At 52.2% G+C, this 21265-nt stretch overlaps 6 protein-coding genes across 6 annotated transcripts; 4 read left to right on the top strand and 2 right to left on the bottom strand.

Annotated features, from left to right (window-relative positions):
- Positions 1-354: 354 nt before the first annotated feature.
- SCP_0804960 (hypothetical protein) lies at positions 355-808 on the top strand (the record flags this gene model as incomplete). The annotated part of the gene is made up of 3 exons (XM_027761084.1): positions 355-532; positions 590-648; positions 719-808. The coding sequence occupies 3 exons, from the start codon at positions 355-357 to the stop codon at positions 806-808; spliced, it is 327 nt and encodes a 108-aa protein (XP_027616885.1).
- Positions 809-2640: 1832 nt separating this feature from the next.
- SCP_0804950 (Docosahexaenoic acid omega-hydroxylase CYP4F3) lies at positions 2641-5019 on the top strand (the record flags this gene model as incomplete). Its single annotated transcript, XM_027761083.1, has 14 exons — positions 2641-2776; positions 2833-2930; positions 2993-3084; positions 3141-3184; positions 3239-3342; positions 3378-3550; positions 3627-3877; positions 3925-3994; positions 4067-4261; positions 4313-4342; positions 4401-4634; positions 4692-4724; positions 4776-4804; positions 4859-5019. The coding sequence occupies 14 exons, from the start codon at positions 2641-2643 to the stop codon at positions 5017-5019; spliced, it is 1650 nt and encodes a 549-aa protein (XP_027616884.1).
- A 1726-nt stretch (positions 5020-6745) lies between these two features.
- SCP_0804940 (hypothetical protein) lies at positions 6746-6987 on the top strand (the record flags this gene model as incomplete). The annotated part of the gene is made up of 2 exons (XM_027761082.1): positions 6746-6759; positions 6810-6987. The coding sequence occupies 2 exons, from the start codon at positions 6746-6748 to the stop codon at positions 6985-6987; spliced, it is 192 nt and encodes a 63-aa protein (XP_027616883.1).
- A 3572-nt stretch (positions 6988-10559) lies between these two features.
- On the top strand, positions 10560-11745 carry SCP_0804930 (S-adenosyl-L-methionine-dependent methyltransferase; the record flags this gene model as incomplete). Its single annotated transcript, XM_027761081.1, has 5 exons — positions 10560-10630; positions 10680-10760; positions 10808-11021; positions 11168-11268; positions 11385-11745. 5 exons carry the CDS (start codon positions 10560-10562, stop codon positions 11743-11745), a joined length of 828 nt encoding a protein of 275 aa, XP_027616882.1.
- A 1922-nt stretch (positions 11746-13667) lies between these two features.
- Positions 13668-15471, bottom strand: SCP_0804920 (Glycolipid 2-alpha-mannosyltransferase 2; the record flags this gene model as incomplete). The annotated part of the gene is made up of 12 exons (XM_027761080.1): positions 13668-13729; positions 13787-13958; positions 14014-14114; positions 14170-14262; positions 14315-14377; positions 14435-14508; positions 14560-14612; positions 14664-14694; positions 14753-14762; positions 14818-14957; positions 15022-15341; positions 15415-15471. 12 exons carry the CDS (start codon positions 15469-15471, stop codon positions 13668-13670), a joined length of 1176 nt encoding a protein of 391 aa, XP_027616881.1.
- Positions 15472-15937: 466 nt separating this feature from the next.
- Positions 15938-21089, bottom strand: SCP_0804910 (hypothetical protein; the record flags this gene model as incomplete). The annotated part of the gene is made up of 20 exons (XM_027761079.1): positions 15938-16154; positions 16205-16320; positions 16372-16529; positions 16581-16983; positions 17036-17095; positions 17147-17425; positions 17475-17555; positions 17615-18366; positions 18416-19093; positions 19149-19170; positions 19228-19338; positions 19391-19636; positions 19752-19857; positions 19911-20154; positions 20217-20251; positions 20303-20382; positions 20458-20558; positions 20610-20634; positions 20696-20920; positions 20970-21089. 20 exons carry the CDS (start codon positions 21087-21089, stop codon positions 15938-15940), a joined length of 4059 nt encoding a protein of 1352 aa, XP_027616880.1.
- Positions 21090-21265: the final 176 nt, after the last annotated feature.

Below are 21265 nucleotides of genomic sequence, written 5' to 3'. Positions count from 1 at the left end.
TCTGAAATATACGCACCTACATAGCACTGCCATTCGGTTGGCCAATGGACGGTGTTGGGACGCGAGCTGTATCTGTCATCTTCTCACCTCTGGCGCTGTGATCGAAGTCCCGCAGGTGTGATTGAACAGGCGTACGTTCAGTGTCGCAACGTATATTTGGACCTGCTCATCAGAACACACAGGAACGGGTAAATCCTTGGAGCGCCTCACCTCATGCATAGTCGTGTCCATACCTGCAGTATTTGGTTCATGTGTAGTGGGTGAATGCCTCATGTTCGTTGATAAGGGCTCTTCCCGCTTGCAATGGCCGAGGAGTCTCTCTCGCAATACGGATGAGTCTCTTTTGCATCTTACATGTTAACCCTTTACGCAGGTTTCACCTGCGTCTATCATTTTCTTCTACTCTCCTCTGCGCTCATCCTTCCCTCCCATCCCTCCAATGCTCGGACGCAATCATCTGATAATCTCGCCGGCTATGCATGGGATCGGCGCGCGCTTTGGATAGAGACGACCGTCAACCTCGGTGACTCCGGTACGTGGTCCACTTCATGCATTCTCTCTGCCAATGACTCTTTGGAGTCTTTTTCAGGTTACTCGTCCGCCCTCAGCTGTATCAATTCGCGTGACACTCGTGCGCCCTTCGTCCTCGTTTTCTTCGCTTATTGTTTACGCTGTCACTCGCAACTACTCATCATTTTTCTGATATTACGATCACCAGATTCACCGGCCCCCATTTTTCATCGTCGAACTCGTCGTCGACTGCGCTATTCAAGGCATCTTCAACCACGTATTGCCGATGTTCCTTTAGTCCAGGGCTTCGGAACTGGAACAATCTTGTGATGAATGCAAAATTTGATCAAAGCATTTCCTCCCCGTGGACGTGAAGGACGAAGTCACGGCCGCGCAGAAAATCACGTCCGGCTGACGCGGTGTTTTGTACTGTATACCTCCCCCGAAAGAGCGATGGCGGCAACGTACGAGGCGAGAGACGCATGCGCAGGTCCCAGTGAACCAGTAATCTTGCGTCGATGTCTCGGTCAGCTAAGATAGCTAATGAAAATTTGACGCTCACTCCTTCTGTGGGCCCTATGCGCTTCAAACGAGGAAGTACTTGACTTCGCGCCATCGAGCATAGGCGCGTGGTCGTCCAAAATTTGGTGGCTTTGCGGCAGCGGAGTCATCGATCGGATGCGCGATCAATCGATCAACCTCAGAGCCAGCCGTCTGGATCGTGCGCCGGTGGGGTCCGTCGTGACATGTCGCGAGCGTGACAAGGCGCGTCGCGTCGACGGCCTAGACCCAGCCGAACGTGTCATCTGTACAATGCCAACAAATCGCAGAGTTCTCCCAGTGTGCTCTTCGCACTTTCTCGGCGAGTATTTTTCACAGCTTGTTATAAAGCTATTTGTATAAGTAATACCAGTCCCCCGCTGAAGAAAGAGTACAGAAAGCGGAAAACGACTTCGGCCGATAGGCAGCCATCGAGAGCTCTCACGACAGGCAATGGTGGCTTACCAACAGCCGCAACAGGCAGATAGCAGAAAGGGAAGTGTCTTAGAGGCATCTTTCTGAGCTTCTGGATGCGCACTCGACAAAGAGTTTTTCTGACAACAGGGTATTGCAGTTAAACCTCCGTACACCCATGCGCGCAGTGCAAGGGACAGTTCATTCTCAAAAAGACAATTCCATCTCCACAATCCACCTCCATTGATAGATTGTCCGAGGCCAGGCTTTGGGCGGAGATCATCCAATCGGAGCTGCGCAAAGCTACCAAAACTACGCGCTGGGCCAATGGGAGCTCGCAGTACAATCATCGTCCCAAGGATTACTATCATTGACCGTCTTTTTTCACCAAGTCCGTTCCTTCTTCTATGCGTTCTTCCCACCCAGGGTATCTTGAAAACCGCTCTCATTATTGCTGGCATATCTTTGTCAGTGCTACTGACACAGGCAGAAGTACTCACCGGGCAGAATGAGAACACCTCCCTGACTCAGTCCACCACTTTGTCAACCTTTGTCAACATGCTTTGTCTAGGGGTGACCGGACTGCGCGTCTGGCACCACAACGAACTTCCATTTCCGCACTTCTCCTGTCGCAGAACGACGGCTACCTGTCGTCGTTATTTCACAACAAGAGGCTGATTCGCTGTGTCTGTCGTATTCTTCTCGATGAGTCCTCCTACAGACCAAAGCTGGCTAGGGAGCCACGCCTACAGTTGGAAAGTTGGAACATCAGTTATGCAGACTGGATGCTTCATGAATACGTGCAGAATTCATTCTGTCCTCCGAGTGGTGTCAGGCCAGTATGCTCCACTCTCAAGGATATCTGTTCACTTCTCGAGGTCGAAGGCCTTACGTTCCCCGTACGCGACGTCTTCTCTGCCCGTTTCATTCATATCGACCGTCTTCTATCTCTGATGCCACAGAGGTCCTCGACACCCGTGCTTGCTTTAATGATGTGCGCTCTGTCTCATCATGTCTCCTTTGGGAACCTTGACTCAAAGCTCATTGCCCGTTTTGCCGTGCTCTGTCATTCTTGTACATGCAGAGGAGGCATATATAAGCTACAGAGAATGCTTTTACGGTCGACACCCACCATTCAATTTCTGCCTTGCTGTGTGCGGCGCACCTCACCTCATCATGTTCACTTCTGTGCTGCAAAGCGTCCTCATATGTGCAGTTATCTGGATATCGTGGCGTAAAGTGCTGCGGCACTTCGTCATGAAATCACCCTTCAATAATCTTCCGGGGCCGCCATCCCAGTCTTTCTGGACAGGTGAGTTCTACTGCTGCTGTCAACTACCTCAATCATTAATATGCCTGATTTGCCAGGAAACATTGGGCCCTTCGTGAACCGTCATGGTTGGGACTTCCACCTCGACGTGGCACGAAACTATGGGCGTGTCGTCAACTTGAAGGGTTTTCTTGGCGTGGGCACAGCGGTCGCTGACTTCACGGGCTTCGTTTACTGACACACATTCCGTGTTTTCAGGAACCGACACTGTATGTTTACGATCCGAAGGCGCTGCATAACATTGTTGTCAAGGACCAATACTTTTACGAAGAACCTCGTTCGACCCTCCAGTACATACAATTATCTCCGTCACATAATTCGAGTCAGATATTGATTATTCGCTCAGGTTCAATCACCTTCTCTTCGGTCCAGGTTTGCTGGCAACGCTAGGTTTGTGAACGAGCTGACCTTCAGGTGTATTTCGCGTGGCTGAATGGCAGACAGGCGATGTTCATCGTAAACAGAGGAAGATTCTGAACCCGGCCTTCTCCGTCGCCCACATGCGCTACATGCTCCCCATCTTCTACAATATCGCCAACATCCCCGTTGTGCCCATCTGCGCTCACTTGCTCACTTACTTCAGCTGCAAATCGCAATTGCGTCGCGTGTCGCTAATGGTCCGGGGGAGCTTGACATCTTGGGGTGGATGGGCCGCACTGCGCTCGAGCTAGTCGGGCAGGGCGGGCTTGGATATTCGTTCGATCCTCTCATCGAGGATGCTTCGGACGAATTTGGAGACGCGTTGAAAACTATTTTGTAAGTGCCGCGATGTTTCTAGGACATACTTGATCCTGTCTGACGCTTCCAAATTCACCGGAATCGGTCCACGCAGCCCTGTCACGTTTTCATTGGGTCTTGTTCGTTATGCTTTGCCGTACCTTATGCAGCTGGGGCCAGCGTCTCTCCGCAGGCGTCTTGTCGGGCTGATTCCGAACAGGCGCGTACAGCGGATCAAGTCCGCCGTGGACACGCTGGAGAAGAGATCGCGAGAGATTTTCGACGCGAAGAAGGCGGCTCTGCTCCAAGGCGACGAAGCGGTCATGCACCAGATCGGAGAAGGCAGGGACATTATGAGCGTCCTGAGTATGTTGTTCTCGTTCTGAGAACCTAATCGCTGACACGTTACCCAGTCAAGGCGAATATGGCGGCCAAGTCGGAGGAGGACAAGCTCCCGGAGGATCAGCTATTGGGACAGATGGCGTGAGTACAGATTTTTTGTTGTCGTTGTACTGCTACGGTGCTGCCTAATCTGAACGAAGGAATGTTCTGCAGGATACTCACCTTCGCGGCGATGGACACCACCTCCAATACCCTCGCGCAGATCTTGCAATATATGGCGCTGCGCCCAGATGTCCAGGATAAATTGCGCACTGAGATCATTGAGGCACGCAACGGCGGCGAGCTGTCTTACGACGCGCTGATGCAGCTGCCCTACTTGGACGCCATCTGCCGGGAGACCTTGCGGGTGTAAGTCGCAGCAGTCATGATTAAACCTAATCGTAGCTCACGCTAGCGAAGTCATCCAGCGGCCCCCATCATAGAGCGAAAGTATGTTAACTCTGTCACTCCGTGTGCTCTTGGCGGACACTCACGAGTCGTTTCGCAGAGCCAACAAGGATATGATCCTCCCCCTGTCTGCGCCCATCAGAGGCGTCAACGGAGAGATGATTAATGAGGTCCCCGTCCCGAAGGGCACCAGAATCTTCGTTGGCGTCATGGGGTCGAACTTGAGCAAAGCACTCTGGGGCGAGGATGCTCTCGAGTGGAAGCCTGAGCGCTGGCTGTCGCCGCTTTCCACTGCTCTGACCGATGCTCATATCCCGGGAGTGTATTCAAACTTGTGAGCTGTGATCCATTGTAATACGACGAAATGCGAGCTAACAAGGTTTCTGTGCAGGATGACGTTTATGGGCGGCGGAAGAGCGTGCATGTAAGTGGTGCCGGAACAGTAATTAAAAGCATCTGAACCAATTCTTCGCAGTGGCTTCAAGTTCTCAGAGATGGAAATGAGTGAGTATTCTACTATCTCACAGCGGAACAGAACTGACAAGCCTGCCATTGTAGAGGTTGTCTTGTCCGTCCTCTTACCATCGTTTACCTTCGACATAACCGAGAAGCCAATTGTGTGGAACTTGGCTGGAGTCCGCTATCCCACTATAGGCGCAGAGAGCCTCAAGGCGGAGATGCCGCTGAAAGTGGGGCTGTTCAAGGAGTCCGATGCTTGATCCAGAGCTATGTTTCGCCATGTACGATATTGTTGACTTGTGATGACTTTGAACTAGACATCGTGGAATTGATTGAACGTGCACTTTCTCGGAGATCTGCTGGCCTCCAGGAAAAGTGGTCTTCGGTCTACGGCCTCCACTGCTGCATCGCTGAGACTCCGCGTTATTCTGCTAAAACCTTTCCATACCCACTTTATGACACCAAGGTTCAATTCCGATCTCGAATAAACAGCCTTCTCATCGATTGTGCTTTCTGCATCGCGGTGAAGCGTCGTTTCCCCACCAGGGGCGGCCGCATGTACATCATCAATCTGGTTCATATCATGACAATAGTACACTTATAACAAGCACCGCGGACAACAACCCATGTATTCTCAAGAGTACAGCCAGACGAGTCCCGCTGTGCTGGTGTACGCCCGTCTCACATGTCCGGGACCCCTCGATCGCTAGGATGTCAGGAAGTGGCACGGGCAAGCGTGCAAACGACGATCAGAATACCTGCCAAATTTGGACGAGCACATTGCCCGCGACCTTGCGCCACCGCGTGCTCTGAATGCCGCATACTACTTACCTTCAATACGTGCACATCTGTCATTTGGCACGGTAAAGCATCGTCGCATGCACTTGCCTTCGTTTCTGCGCATATCAATCTACCACCAATGTCATGCAGGGCCAGCAGGCTTGATGACGCCTGTACCTACATCCAGGCCGCACGTTCTATCACAGGCGACTGTTGACACTCTAGTATTGAACATAACAGGGAGGTGCTACGTCGGATGCACCTCCGTATGGTGTGCTCCGTTTACAGATTATCTATCTATCATTCACACTCAGCGTACCCACAGACCGCAGGACTCGACGTCTGATTCACACACATCGATTTCTATCTCTGATACGCTCGTCCTTAATTTACGAGATGCCTCTGCCTCATCACACCTTGTTTTGCGGTCTCATCATACCTTCTTTTCATGCCCTTGGCTAATGTCTCTTGGTCAATCTTGCCGTGTGGTCAATCATCCTGCAAATTTTGTATGATGATGCGAAGTGGGGGCATACTAATGCATGAATTGCCACCTACAATTGTCACACCATAGTCTGAAGACCAGACCAAGTTGCCACAGCGCTCGTCACGATTACTGTTATAATCAATGTCGCCTCGATATGTGGAGCCTTATGAGCTTTCTGGCGCAATTACTTACGATGGTCTATTGCCTAATCTCCAGAATCTGCTGAGCCCTCCTGCCAAACCCTTCTAGACAGGTGTGTCCCCATCGATGTTGCGAATGGTATTAACTCACTCTTGGACAAGGCAATATTTCCAAATTTATGGACCGACACAGTTGGGATTTTCACGTCGACGTGGCACAGAATTATGGCCCCGTCGTGAACCTCAAAAGGATTCTTGGGTGTAGGTGGGAGCACGACTAACAAAAAAAATGCGGCTAGAACCCTATACTTTGTGTATATGACCCCAAGGCTTTTACACAGCATCATCGTAAAGGACCAATATGTCTATGAAGAGGCGTCGGAGATCATCCGGTACGTTTAGTTGGGCTCAGACGTCATTAGTCGGGAATTGACTGTTGCTTAATCATGCGATATTGTCTATAGTTGGTGCAGCTCCCTTATCTTGATGCCGTCTGTCGGGGGACGCTGCGAGTGTAAGTCGGGTCTCCTTCAACACCGAATGCTTCTGATGCCACGCCGTACAAAGATACCTCTCGGGATGCTGTGCCGCCTGTACGTGGAACATTTATTTGTTATCACTACATCTCTCATAAGTCTCACAGAGTGAGGCAAAACATGGTCTTGCCACTATCCGAGCCGATCCGAGGCATCAACGGCGAGATGATGAGCGAGGTACCCATCCCCAAGGGCACCAGAATTTTCGTCGGTGTCATGCATGGTTCCAACCTCAGCAAGATGCTCTGGGGCAAGGATGCGCTCGAGTGGAAGCCCGAGCGATGACACACATCTTTCCCCAACGCTGTGACTGAGACGCGCATTCCTGGCGCCTTCTCGAACCTGTGAGTGGACACCTCAACAGAGAATTGTGCACGTGACTGAACCCCCCCCCCCCCCCTTCAACATGACGTTTTTGGGCGACGGCAAAGGGTGTGAGTCCTCAAACGCACTGAGTACTGAACGTTTGCGTTGAGTCAATATATTTAATAGTGGCTTCAAGTTCTCCGAAATGGAGATGAGTGCGTATTGCGTGCCGTGCTCCCGCCTAAGATAATTGACAAGTCCTCGTCTGCAGAGGTCGTTTTATCAGTTCTGCTGCCGAAATTCACCATCGAGTAGACCGAGAAGCCGATCGTATGGAACACGGCTGGCGTCCGGTGTCCTACCGTGAGTAAGGAGAGCATTAAGGTGGAGATGCCGCTCAAAGTCAGGTTGTTCAAGAAGATGTCGGGTACTTGAGACCTGGTTCGCAGTTACTTTCGTCATTTCGCATTAGCCAATATCCCTCCGCGCACGAGCTTCCCCTAGTGTGGTCAGGAACCGAGAATTCTCGTCAGACGATTGTCAGTCGCTCGCATGATACGTCATGGCTTATTCTGTGGAGCGACGAGGAAACTTCCGAACTTTTCTGTCTGCTTTTTTAACGGTCTTGAAGGCAGGCACGCTAGATTGTTGCACCAGTGCAAGTCTCCATAGGGCGACTCGCAAATTTGACGTTCAGGATGGATGCCCTGCTAACACAAGGTTATCAGTGTGGACAAGTGCGACAGCGACAGGAGGGAAAGAAGATGATACAGATCGGGGGGGCTCCGAAGTCCTTGACTGAAAATTATTTCCAGCCAAGTACGAAACTGGCAATATCGGAGGTGAGTAAAGCCCTGTTTTCGTGAGTTCTATGCCTCGCGGTCGGAATTTACGGCAAAAAAAAAAGAGCTCTACCATGGTTGTGACTGATGCTGAGGGGGGCCTTGGAAGTCAGACCGCGTGTCTGGAATGCGATTATTGCATTCCACTGGGTCTTGATGACGATAGCGAAGAGCGAGAGCAACACGTGATGGGGTGTCTGACAAGCAGTGCTTCCTCGGAAATCGCATCTAGCACTGTACGAGTGGTGTTTCCTGCAAACCTCGATTGCGCGTTCCCGCAGGCTGGATCCCTCGACCGGTTGTGCGTGCGTATGTAGCTGCAACTGTCCACCACAGCGGGCACGTGGGGCGCGACGGGCTTCGCGTCAGTTGTCTAGCGAACTTCGATCGTGCTGCGGTATCTCTACCCCCTGCATTTGTGCTAATCTTGCGGGGATACGGCCCTTGTGCTAATCTTGCGGGGATACGTTCTCCATGCGGTAGATTGTCGTCGAGCATGAACTCTACGACCGAACGAAGAACGTGGATCCGAGATGCGATCGAGCACCGATCACGCGCTTTAGATCCGCGAAGATGGCGCGTCTAATGGCTTGAAGATGCTGGGAGCCACAGAAGAGCGTTTGGTGAAGGGCTGGCGGTCCGAGAAATGACGCTGGCCTGGCCAGGACGCGTCTGCCACAGTTAAAGAGATAGTGAGCATGCTCTGAACAGAAAAGGATGTTCAGGCTGGTAACAAGCAGAGCGGATAAAAGACGAGTGATCGCCGATTGCAGAGATCCCCATATCGAGCCAAGTACTGTCCGAGGCTACGGGCAGGTGGTGAGCTGTGAACACGAATAAGGGACAACAGACCACGTACCAGAGGCGCTCACCTGCGGTGCATAGGCGGAGAGGTGGGACCCTGGCTGCAGTTGCGCAGAAGTTGGAACCGCGCGCGACACGTACAATGTGCATGTACGACACAAGGTGGGCCATGACGCCCGTTCGATCTGCACGTCCAAAGATATTCTGCGACGCCCACCGCGCGCCGGTCCAAGCACACAGACATGGAGACAGTATCGTGTACGCTGGGCTGCGCTCAGACCGCTGGATCTCTGGCGGGGCATCAGTGAGAGCAGCGAGTAACGCACCAACACCGCCAGTATCGTAGCTCTTTCCTTTGACCTTCGCCAAAAAAGTGGTGCGCGAGAAGAGCGCTGTGGTCCAAAGAATTGCGGTGCAGAGAGACCTGACTAGATGAACGCTGTGGACTGTAACAGCACGGCTCGGAGATATTATAATATCACAAACTGTGGACGAGGAGGTTGATGAATCATGGAACGGCCAGAAGATGCGGAAGAGTGCAGCAGTAGTATAGTTTGGTCTTTCAAATTTGTGCGAGGACTGCGTGAGTTGGATCACGTGCCTTCTTTCTGAGGAGCACGTGCCTTTCAGCCTCTCTAGTCTCCAGCTCAGCTTGTCGTCTCTTTTCTGTCCTTCTGAGCTTCGATACATATCTCTCTGTTGCAAGCAATACACAGACACCAAATTTCAATCAAGACACCACAGCGCACGCGATCGACACGTCGTGCCATCCTACAGCATATGCATCGCTCCGACGGCCGCCGTGCTCGGCCTAATGTACATGGTACACCAATGATGTCGTAACGATGCACGCGCTCCTTCCTCCTTGTCCACGATAGTAGATGCCGGCCTTGTCCCAGAACCGTTGTAGATTCGCAGCCAGCTTCCAGGCGACGATGCCCGTTTGGCTCGCGGGTGACAACCGCCCCCATGCCTAACGTGGATGCCCGTCTGGTCGGCGGATGACAACGTTCTGCTTCCCCATGCATTTTGTGGATGCTCGTCTGGTCGGTGGATGTCGACTTCTGCATCCCTATGTCCCGTCGTGGATGCCCGTCTGGACAGTCCCCGTTTCCCCATGAACCAGTGTGGATGCCCGTTTAGCTCGCGGATGTCGACCGTTCCCATGTCTGACGTGAATGAGGCCCTGTCTGGTCGGCGGATGACAACGTTCTACTTCCCCATGCATGTCGTATATGCCCGTCTGGTCGGCGGATGTCGACTTCTGCCTCCCCGTACCTGCTATGCGGGCGACCCGTCCATTTCGCAGTGCCGAACCTTCAGTGACATGTGGTTGCCATGTATGTAAGCCCTCGGCGACACCATGTTCGCCATGTTTACGTGGACCTGAAGAGGAATGCGACGCAGGTATGTAGTTATTTTTTCTTTTTGTGGATGTTGAGACTCTGTACAGGCCCCATTCGTCCTCTCGGATTCCTTGGCAAGGCCCCAGAGCGCGGGCCTGGAGAGAGCTAACGAAACATTGGAAGGCTGGAAGTGCCAGGACAACGGCAGAAGACGGGAACAGGGAGGAAAGGATGGGGAGGAGCGCCATAGAGCGAGAAGAGTGTACGGGACGAAAGCGGACGATCCACCGTCGCGCTCGCCCACGCTTGCTCAGCGCGCCCTCCTTAGCACTCGCGAATGCCGACGTTAATACTCAGTCTCTAGTACAAGTGTCCCGGAGGACGGAGATAGAAGGTCGCGGTTACCTTCTCAAAACCTTTCTATGGCATCCATCATGGTCAAATTGGCCACTGTCGAAAAGTGGCGGCGTCTAATTGGCGCGCACCATATAAATGGACTGAGCTGTAACACGACCGGTCTATTTTCTGCCGCGTCCCCCACCTCCTTTAAAGTGTGTTCATGGCTGAGCACTTGGTGCACAGCGTCGCCAAGGCCGGCTTCGGGACGGGAACGAATGAGCTCTACGATCGGTCAGTTGCTCCCAGTCCTCACTTCCCTGTTCTCATTGCGCGTCGTTAGTGCTCGGCCCTCGTACCAGGCTGCCGCCCTCTCCCACATTGGCAATACCCTCCCCGCCTCTGCCCCACTCAACATTGTCGAGTGAGTGTATCTGCCCCATAGCTTCCCTGATCACTCAGCTCCACCAGGATTGGTGCAGGCACTGGCATCTTCACCCGCGCGCTCCTCGCACATCCCGACTGGTCCCAATCTGTGAACCAGTTCCGCGCCATCGAGCCCTCCGAGGGCATGCGCGACGTCTTCGCAAAGTCCGTCCGCGACCCCCGCGTCTCCGTCGCCGACGGCACCTTCGACTCCACAGGCGTCGGCGACGGTTGGGCCGACCTTGTCGTCATCGCCCAGGTGCATGCCTCCCCCGCTCTTCGTGTATATGCGCGCGCTTACCCGGGTTTCTCTCGCACTTACTCTGCTTTCACTGCTGCTGCGCTTCTTTGCGTCCACGTTCGCACTTCCTTTCCCCTTTTGCCTTACCGTCCCAACCTTCGCAGGCCTTCCACTGGTGCCCGGACTATGATAAGGCTTCCGCCGAGTTCGCCCGCATCCTCAAGCCCACCGGCACTCTCGCCTTTATCTGGAACCTCGAGAACAGGTCCGTCCTTCCCGCCTTCACTTCCTACTCACTGATGCCTTATCCCCATTCCCACCCCACCGCGCGCCTCTCTCCACGCCCTTGCCCGAATCACCGAACCCCCACCTGACGCGCAGGGACGGCGCAGGGTGGGTCGCTCAGCTGCGCGAGCGCATCGAGCGTCACGGGCAGGGCGCCCCCCAGTTCCGCCTCGGCCTCTGGCGCGCCATCTTCGCCACCCCCTCCTACACCGCCCTCTTTGCGCCGCCCCTAGAGCGCACCTGGTCCTACGCGCTCTCCGGCACCCGCGCGCTAGTCCTCGACCGCGCCCAGAGCCACAGCTTCATCGCCATCCTCCCCGAACACGACAAGGCGGCCGTCGTCCGTGACATCAATGCCATTCTCGACCGCGCCGACGGCTTGGTCTGGCTCGATCGGAAGGCGGGCGTATTCGAGTATCCGTATCAGACTCTCGTCGTCGTCGCGAGGAAGAAGTGAACTAGCTCCTTTTAGGCGGAGGTGCGAGTGAATTATGACGATTTTTGGTCGACCGAGAAAATAGAAATGTGTGAGGCTCCCCTCGCATAATCCACCACCGCCACCACCACCGAATGGTGGCTTGAGTGGTAGCTCATTGATAGGTGCAAGACCCCAGTCAGACTTCTTTCTACATCTGACCCTCGTATGCGCTACCCGCATCAAACATCGTCTTGTTTCCCTTACAACGTTTCCGGAGTCATTAGCGACGCGACGACGCACGCGAGCACAATGCGCGTCTCAACATCGTCACACCGTATACGTCCCGGCTCACTCTCCTTCGTTCGCTGATGGCACAGCGGTCATATCTGACCCCGAGCTAAAGAGGAGCATCCGAGCGCTATGGGCGACGCTAGCACGATGACTTGACCATCCGAGAGAAGCGCCTGCGCCGTGTCCGGAACGCCTCGAGGAAAGGGCAACGTCCAAGTGTATTAATAGCAAGTTTCCCCCCTGCGGACATGTGCATATACATCTCGTCATCGCTCTTCATCGTTGCTAGACCCGCAATGCGGGTGTCAGAACGTGGAGTGAGTGATCCAGTATATCAAAGCCGAGCGAACGGTGTTGTTTCTACTCACAGTACGCAGATTCAACATACTCGTATTTTCGGATGAATGGACAGCCGATGGCGTGCTGACTCTTCGGACCCGTGGTATACACGGGCACCGAGAATTTGTCTTCTTCATCTGATGCGTGCATGGTGGCATTATCGCGAATTAATGTCCATGCCATCGTCGTCACCCAGGGAAAACCCCTTACCGAGCTCTCCGTAACACCGCGACACCGGAGCAGTACGCTACGGCTGTTCAGCGGAACTCCGCCTTCATTGGTAGAATTCCGTGCCTCTCGTCCATGGACCGAAAGTCCTGGCTTTGTGAATACCATCAAGCACCTTCCAAGCGGCACCGGTTGTAATATACACTGGATGCGCTCGTAGCCTCCATATTCCGGTAGCGCAGGCAGAATTGGCCGCACTCTCATTCGTGCTCTCAGCGACATGCGGAGACCTCCAAGATACTCCTCTCACTTTGACTACTGTGCGATTGGCAGTTCCGCTGGCAAACGCACTGACTACTGTTGTGTTGAGTCAACATATTCAATAGTAACTTCAAGTTCTCCGAAATGGAGATGAGTGAGTATTGCCCGCCCCTCTCATGCATATGAGGATTGACGAGTCCCTTTCCGCAGAGTCGTTTTGTCGGCTCTGCTACCGAAATTCACCTTCGAGTTGACGGACAAGCCGATTGTTTGGAATATGGCCGGCATTCGGTATCCCACTGTGGGCAGAGAGCGCATTAAGCCGAAGATGCCCCTGAAGGTCGGGTTGCTTGAGGCCTAGTTCTTTACTATTTTTGTCAATTCCCGCTAGCTAACATGTCTGAGTGCACGCAGTCCTGTTTCTTCTTGTCGTTAGGTAACAAAGAATCATCATTAGATCGTTGTCAGTCGTCCGTACGACTGCATCATGACTTAAGACTTCGGTGTAACGATGAGTAAACTTCCGAGTTAGTCTTTCCATGCGTCGATCCGCGGGCTGTTGCCAGCCTTCAACTATTTTAGGGTAGCACCCTTCGCAAATATGAATATACTGCAACCGTCTTGAACGTAAGTAGGTAGACAGGAGGTATATCACCGGTATTATTCCCAGACAGGGTGCCTCCGAAGACCCTAACTGAAGATTATTTCCACCTGAAAAACCGGCAATATAGGGGGTGAGTAAAGCTCTCTTTTCATGAGTTCTATGTCAACAGCAATGCAGGAAAGCCAAGAAAGTATGATATAACTTAGATGAGCAATATCTAGATCCTCCCTCTTGCCACACCTTGATCTCGCACTACACGGACGAGCACAGATGCGCTCGGACCTGCTACACTGGGGAGCTAAGGCGATGCATCCTCCCATATCCGATCCCACTGGCGCATACACGAATATCCGTCATAATCTGCGCATCGTCGGCATGAGCAAACCACGTTAGCGAGATTCGGAAAAGTGGACACACCGAAGCTGCGCTCCTGGCTGCACGCGCAGTTCCCCCGTTCCCATGCGTCGGAGCCACGGGGACAATGCGTGTATGGATTGTGCTCGTACCCGATCTCGTTGAAGAAGTGGATCTTATCTTTTGGCACGAACAGCGCCACCGCTATGCTGTGCACGGGCGCGTCACCCCAGCGCTGACGAAGCCACAAACGATCAGCACGCAGAATACGAAGAGTACAGACCACATACCTCGTAGTAGAACCCGCCCTTCGAGTCGAGATAGTCGAAGAACGCAGAGTACGCCTCCCCGCGCCAGAAGTCCATGCTTGCGATCTCGAAGTTACTCCAGACTGCATATCGAAGTGCTGAGTTATCAAAACATCAAAGGGAGGAGAAACGGCTTACAGTGGCAAAGATTGTATGTGTCACCACCATTTTCGGACATATAGCCCATCGCATTATCCTGCGCGACATATTGCGGATGGTCTTTGATGAACTCTGCACGACTTTCCGTCACACGTGGCTGTCATTGACGTAAATCTCTACCTACCTTTCACCGTCTCCCATAGTGTTGGAATAGTTGCGAGGTATTCATACATTGTGATCGTGAAGCCTGCAATACCATAAGTTCTCAAAGTTGTGGAGATTGAAGAGTGTTTGTAGAACGTACCATAGATCTTGTTGTTATCCTCCATGTATTGGAATGGATCGAAAGTAATGTCGCAGTGGAAGTGAATATCTGGCCTTAGCAACGTCCCTCAGAAGGCAGCAGGTGAAATAGGAAAAGATACTCACTCGACGCGCCAGTACCACTTGTACTGCTGAAGAAGAGGGTGGCGATAGAAAAACTATGAAATACTGATCAGAGGATACAGTGGAAGCACAGATGAGATACCCACGCCAGAATTGAAACGGCACATGTTCCTGTACCTGTGCGATAGTGGGAGCATCAGCATATATGCAGGGAAGTCTATCGTCTGTTGCTCACGATACACTGCCTACAACCGGAAAAGTGCTGAGCAAGCGCACGTAGGCGTCATCAACAACACGCACCTCCGTAGATGATATGATCCGTCATCATCTTGTTCCTGCTCGCCGTCGCCCGCTCCTCGTCGATAGAGGCAGGCTGGAACCAGTGGTCGTGGGGCACCAGTCCGAAAGACACCTCACCCGAGGCAACATTGCTAACTCTCCTGCAAGTAACGTCAGCGCAACTACCCCATACACAGCTGCCCCCGAACGTAACTCTCTACGCACTTTTTGAACTCATCTGAAAACGGCTCCTCGTTTAAAAATACCCATGGGTAGTGGTGTCGCGTGTTGAACCGATCCTCAAGCTCGCGTATACTGCGCACCGCACTGTCAGTGTCACTGTTCCGAGCCAGCATCAATAGTGTTGCATCGTGTCTTCGGGTGCCAGTCAAATTTGACGCCGTGTTCGGTGGGGTGTAGTACGCATCCGGAACGGGATCTAGCGACGGCGTCGACGACCACGAAAGCTTGGATGCTACGTTGGAGAAGGATGTCGCGCGCCCGTAACCCTCGTGCGTGAAGCTAAGAATAGAATGCAAACCGACCTGGTAGAAGCAACAGATAACAAGACTTCATCAGTTCCGTGAGCTATCACAGAACAGAAAAGGGGACACCGACGATGATGAACAGCACAAGGACCACATAGCGCGTAGTTGTATTTAGCTTTAGCACCATCCTGCTAGAGGACGGTTAGGAGTACTGAAACGGAGAGTAGGCTGTGCTGATCTCCTCGAGATACGGTAGTCAGTGACAAAGCGTCTCCCGGGATGCAAAATGACGAGACAAAACAGAGCAAGTTCAAATACTATCCAGCAAAAGTCATAGAAAGAGTATGGAGAGCGTCCAGAATATCCACAAGCTGGTGCAGGTCGATCGTGCACTGCCGCAGCGTGGTCATGGAGATAATCTTATCATTTCACTTAGACGCGTACTGTACGATCGCAAAGTTACCTAGACTAAGTACAACCCGCCGCTGGACGATCTCTGAGCAACATTGGGAAGCCGTGTAAACTTGAACATCGTCGTCGATTTCGTGATATGTATTACACCGCAGGAGAGTCTACCACTCACAATTCCTTCACACATAAAGACATCAAGAAAAGGGCATGAACAACTAACACTAGAGCATCGACTCGAAAGTTCACCGGAACCTCTGGATGCTTGGTGGGAGAGCAGGGCACAGAGCAGCTGGCATCTTCTTCGAAAGGCTATGGCGATCATGCTCTTCTGTCGCCCGTGCAAGTCCATCGCAGATCTCCTGATTTACTCGGAGCAGATCCTCGAACCCGTTTGTCACGATCCGTCCAAATTTCGCATATTCTGCCTCCAGGTCGATCAGTCCGTTGAACTTGTCCACACTATAGTGCCTCAGGATGAAATCTGCAACATCTCAGAGAGGAATGCGTACCTCTCAGCGCGCATCTTCACCAGATCCGATGTGGCTTCCGCGACCAGCTCATCGCGAGCAACGCGCACCTCGTACCTGACCCCATCAAACCTCCTAGTAATTTTGCGCACCAGAACCTGCGATGGAAATGAGGATGTGGTATACGCTTGCGTTGGAGGTGAACTGACCTCCTGTATCTCGTCGAGGACGTTCACAATGTCTTGAATATCTGGCGCACGGTTCTCGGAGCTTTTTCTCTTCGAGAAATGAATACCGTCGCCTTCGTCTTCGTACCTGATTTCACGCTTCGAGTAAATACTCGTCTTGAGGATAGGACTGGGTGACGCTGCAGGGAAGATAAAACAAAACTGACATGCTTTAATAGCTCTCCGCTCACCACGATTGACGGTGCGTGACTCCTTTACCGAGACCTGAATGGGCGACTTGATATAGGACGAGGCGGCTAAAGTTTCCAGCTCCTCCGTTGTCGACGAAGGAGACGGCTGCCGTTCCTCCACGATCGGGGCAAACGTAACCGTATGACTAGACCGTGCAACCTTGGTTGGGTTTGAGCGATCTCGGATGGCAGATTTATGAGAGGGCGTGGAGTGTAAAATTTCGTCGGCGGAGTCATTGAGGCTCAGGGCTAGCAGGTAGGTGGGCGAGGGAGGAGAAGCATGCTCAGTGTTAGCTAGAGGCTTGGTCTTCACAGGGGAATCGTCTTGTGTTAAGTCGATGGTTATGTTCGATTTCTCCATTATCGGAGTGGGTGATCTGAGCTTCGCAGGTGGGTCGGGTATCTGGATTTTGAAGTAAATTTCGCCAATTAAATTTTAATCGAGTCAAACTCACCGCCATAGTTGGAGAGACGATCCTGGCTCCCAAATCTTCCTTGTTACGATCGTTCTCGGTCTGAAGCAGGTTGTGAACATGAAAGCATTCCTCTGAGTGTGTAAGACAAACCGGAGCCGTTTCCACCGCGGTCATTGGCTCGTCTTCAATCATCTCTGTGCCCGTCTCTGCCTCACTTTCAGCCAGATCGGATTGGGCAGATAGCGGATTGTCGAATTCGACGCATTGCACATTAACTTGAACTTCTGCCTCGTCATACTTGCTATCGTCCAACTGAGATGCACCATAGTTGTCCGCCATTATTTCCCCGACCGGATCCACAAGTTCGATGTTCTCCCAAGGCGCCTTATTTGATTTCCGCCCATGAGGCTGCTTGTTTGAGCTCCTGGACTGCAAGGCATTCATAGCACTGTAATCACGTCGATAACGAGAATCTTACTTTGGCTTCGTTGTCAGTGGCGAGTATGTGCACGTCTTGTGGGAGTGCAGGCTGTTTGAGTATGCTCGTAGACACGTTATTCTATCGGAAAATACGGAAGTGTTACCATTGATGACTTAGGACACATTAGCACTACTCGCCATCTGATGCTGTAGCCGAGCAGGAATCTTGTTGACTGCTGATTGATTGTGTGACACTGGTTTGGACGTCTTCTCCACGGCAGATTTCACCTTCTGTTCATCTTGTAGTGAAATGTCTTCGGGAGCCGGAAGGTTCAAAGCGTTGGACGCAGGGCTGGGTTTCGCCACCACAGTGGATACAGTCGAGACAGGAGGTAACTTATTCGCCTTGTCCTTCATAGCAGAAGCGCGTGTCCTTCGCGTGGATGTCGCAGCAGGCACTCGAGCTTGCGGGGGCTTCTTCTTGCCTACGGGACGAGCAGATAGAGGCGACGACGCATTGCGACTGGATGTAGAAAGCGGATGAGTAGGCAGTGAGTCGTAGTCAATATCTGCAGGGACGGTGGTAGAAGTTGCCGGGGACGAGATCCTGTCCTTCTTGCTGCGATACGTCTTGGTGGCCCTAGTGGCGGCCGTTGTCCGCGGACGGAGTACCTGGGACTCGGTCCGTTCTGGAGGGACCGTTGTACAAGTTGGAGAGCTACCGGTCTTCCGAAGTCGTTTGCTGGCACGAACATCGACAACGGCGTTATCGGTGCTTGCGACAGGAGGTTTTGCCTCTTCGTCCGTTACTCCCCGCTTACGCTTCGAGCCTTTGACGTGTAAGGCGTCCTTGGGATCCTGCGGAAGAGTTTGATCTTTCTTGCGCATGCGGGATTTAATAGATGTGTGCTCGCTCTTGACGACGTGAGCTGGTGAGGACGAGCGGAGGGCTGTTCAAAGGGTGGGAAGTAGGTCCCACGGTAGAGGTCATCGACTTACTATTATCAACACCATCGTCTTCGATTCTAGCGACCGGTCCCGAGGGATGAACGTGCTTCCTTGTGACAGCTATAACGAGGTCTTCCCTTATGGGTCGTGGTGGCGTTACAGGGAGCACAGCGTCACTATTGTTTTGTTGGATCGTTATCACAAGGGCACCAGACTTCAGAGCAGTTTGGCCAGCCGCACGCTCAACAGCCAACTTCGGAGTCTTGGGTTTGCTGTTCACGCGCGACACGACAGGCTTGTACTTCGTCGGAAGCTGTCGGGACGAAAGAGGCAGAGGAATCGAGTCAACATCCGAAATCTCAGAAAGCTCTTCGTCGCTGGTACCAAATATGGTGTCACGCATTTTCTGGGTCCCGGTACGAGACAGAGCAGGAGGAGCAGTGATCCTCCGAGCAGAATCATTACGCGGAGTCATGGGAGCATTCCTTGAAGCAGCAGAAGCCGTTACCGATGTGGGAACCGATAGCGCAGTTGCACGCAAGGATAACGCAGGCATGGTTGTGGATGGAGGATGTGAACGCTTTGAATTTGATTTGACTATTAACTTGGGCTCAGCGACCAGGGGAGCACGTCTTGGAGATCTCCGAGGGGAAGTTTTCGTAATCTCCGTCATAAGCTCTACATCATGCACGGATGAGACATCGTCACTGCTGTGCTGTGTCCCGTAAACTAAGGCCGAAATTAGCACCAAAATTGTAGCACGATTGGATCCCGCGATACATACATTCAGCCACGGCTTCGATGCGCTGTGAAATACCAGTGGTCAAGATAACATGTTATAATCGAAGAGAAGGAAACTATACCTGTTCCTGGCTGAGCTCCTGTGCTGGCCTTCCTTGAGCGTCAAATTCAAGGAGAGTGGCCGACTTAGCGAGAGACAATTTGGGAGTCGCGTTCTCCTTCATGTGCTTGTTCTGTTCCGCTGTAAGCAGGGTTGGTGAACGTAAGATACACTGAAGTACTGACCAGGCCACGATTGCCTAGGGCTTTCACAAATCGCTCCATATCTTTCTGTAAAATTCCGAAATGCACGGTCAAAGACTGGCTTTTGCCCGTATCGACTGACGGTATGATCGATTCTTTTCCGAGCGTCGGGGCAGAATTGGTGTGAATGACCACTTGGGTACCTTCGTCTTCGCCCGGTCGCTCGCGGCCGATATCAATCTTGCGTATCGTCGAGTACAAAACGTCTAACGACTCGTACTGGTCGTCCTAAGTAACGTATGCGTGCAAAAAAAGATGATCGGCGAGCATATAGTCAGCGTTAATGACACCAGCACCACTGTCACGAATGTACGACGCAGGACGGATTGGCATTACTACTCACTCCAACAAGTACGTTTGCCACGAATGCTTTACTGTCCACATAAAGGCGATCAGTAGGCTTGCGCTGTTGACAAGCAACTACTTCCTTGACACCGAATGGTTGAGAACTACCAAAAAAATTGAGGTCATCACCGGTCTTCAAAAAAAGGGAACGACGTACAATGTGATATTCGCATTTGCAAGCGCTTCCACGAGGCGGATAGCGGTATCCTCCCAATCCTGAGATGACACGCGCTCTAGGATTTCCACCAACTCCTTGCCGACGTTCCCTACCTCGGGGGGCGGCGAGGATAGGAATACGGAGTGTATGAATGCTGCTCGCTTAGCGCGTCCGGAGTTCGAGCTCTTGGTTGACGGAAGAAGACGGGCGAAGAGGTTCAGGAGGCTTTCCATAACAAGATAATCTGCAAAACAGCCAAAGCCAGTAGATGAGTCACGGTAAAGTTTTGGTAATATGGTATTCCACCTCTTGTACGCCAGATCATGGACCCTAGTCGCTCTCTGTAGATAGTATTAGAGAAGAACCGGAGAAAGGGGATACAAATTTCCCACCCGCCAAGAATTTCCTTATCTCTGAGCTTTTGCTGGTTGGCTGTATGCGCAGCAACCGAGTCCGAGAGAAGAGTGTAGGCCTGTTGAAGTGCCAGTATGATATGTGGACACTCCATGTGAGATTGTTCGTATATGCGCATACATACAGCACGTACCGTGAATCTAAGGTCAACACTCATCATGGGAGCAGATAGAGAGAAACAAATCTCGCATAGGGTCGGATACAGAGCGGCTCCGATGGAGCTCTTCGCAGTTTCTAGTTCGGTGTCTTAGATGCAAAGACGCGCTGTTTAAAACTGCAGCGCACCGTTATCGCTGTTGTCAAGAAAGTCCTATTGATGCACACGGCATGTCAGAAACTTCAGGGAACAAATCGATGCAACAGCGACTCACCAGAACACCGGACAGAAGTGAATTCAATACGCTTTCCCATATAGCCTTCTGCTCTTCAAGCTGCATCCCCAAAGATGTCAACACCTTTTCATGGTATATCTTGCGAAACAATGCTGCTGTAAATTGTAGCGCTGGAAGAGGATATGTTGCGTATAGAGGGAGAAGCGGATCGCGTAAACAGCTGGCAACTTTGCGTGAAGCTTCCAGTGATATCGTGGAAGATTTCTGGGGGTAAAATTTAGAGAGAAACCCCACGCAATAAGACAAAACTTACCAGAAGAACGAGATGAGAGGCAACTTGGTCTATGGTCTCAGTGTGCTTCTTCCTCTCCTTTGCAGGGCCTTTGTCCGCCGCTTTTCTCAATGATCGCAGAGAAGAGTCGACTATATCCATAAGACTGTCTGCCAAGGATGCTGCTGGCGAAATAATATTTGCCTAGTCGTCGTCGTGATAGTGGTCGCGTAGTACTGTGATTCCATATTCGGCTATTGCGCGTCTGTCACACCGCATCACGCACCGTGACAAGGCGCGCCTTGTCACGCAACGCTGGCACGTCAAGCTCTCGAGAT

Source organism: Sparassis crispa (genome assembly GCF_003851025.1).
Source record: "Sparassis crispa DNA, contig_000007F, whole genome shotgun sequence".
Lineage (NCBI taxonomy): Eukaryota > Fungi > Basidiomycota > Agaricomycetes > Polyporales > Sparassidaceae > Sparassis > Sparassis crispa.
The sequence above is the reverse complement of the archived record's forward strand: the minus strand, read 5'-3'. Positions and strand labels throughout refer to the sequence as shown.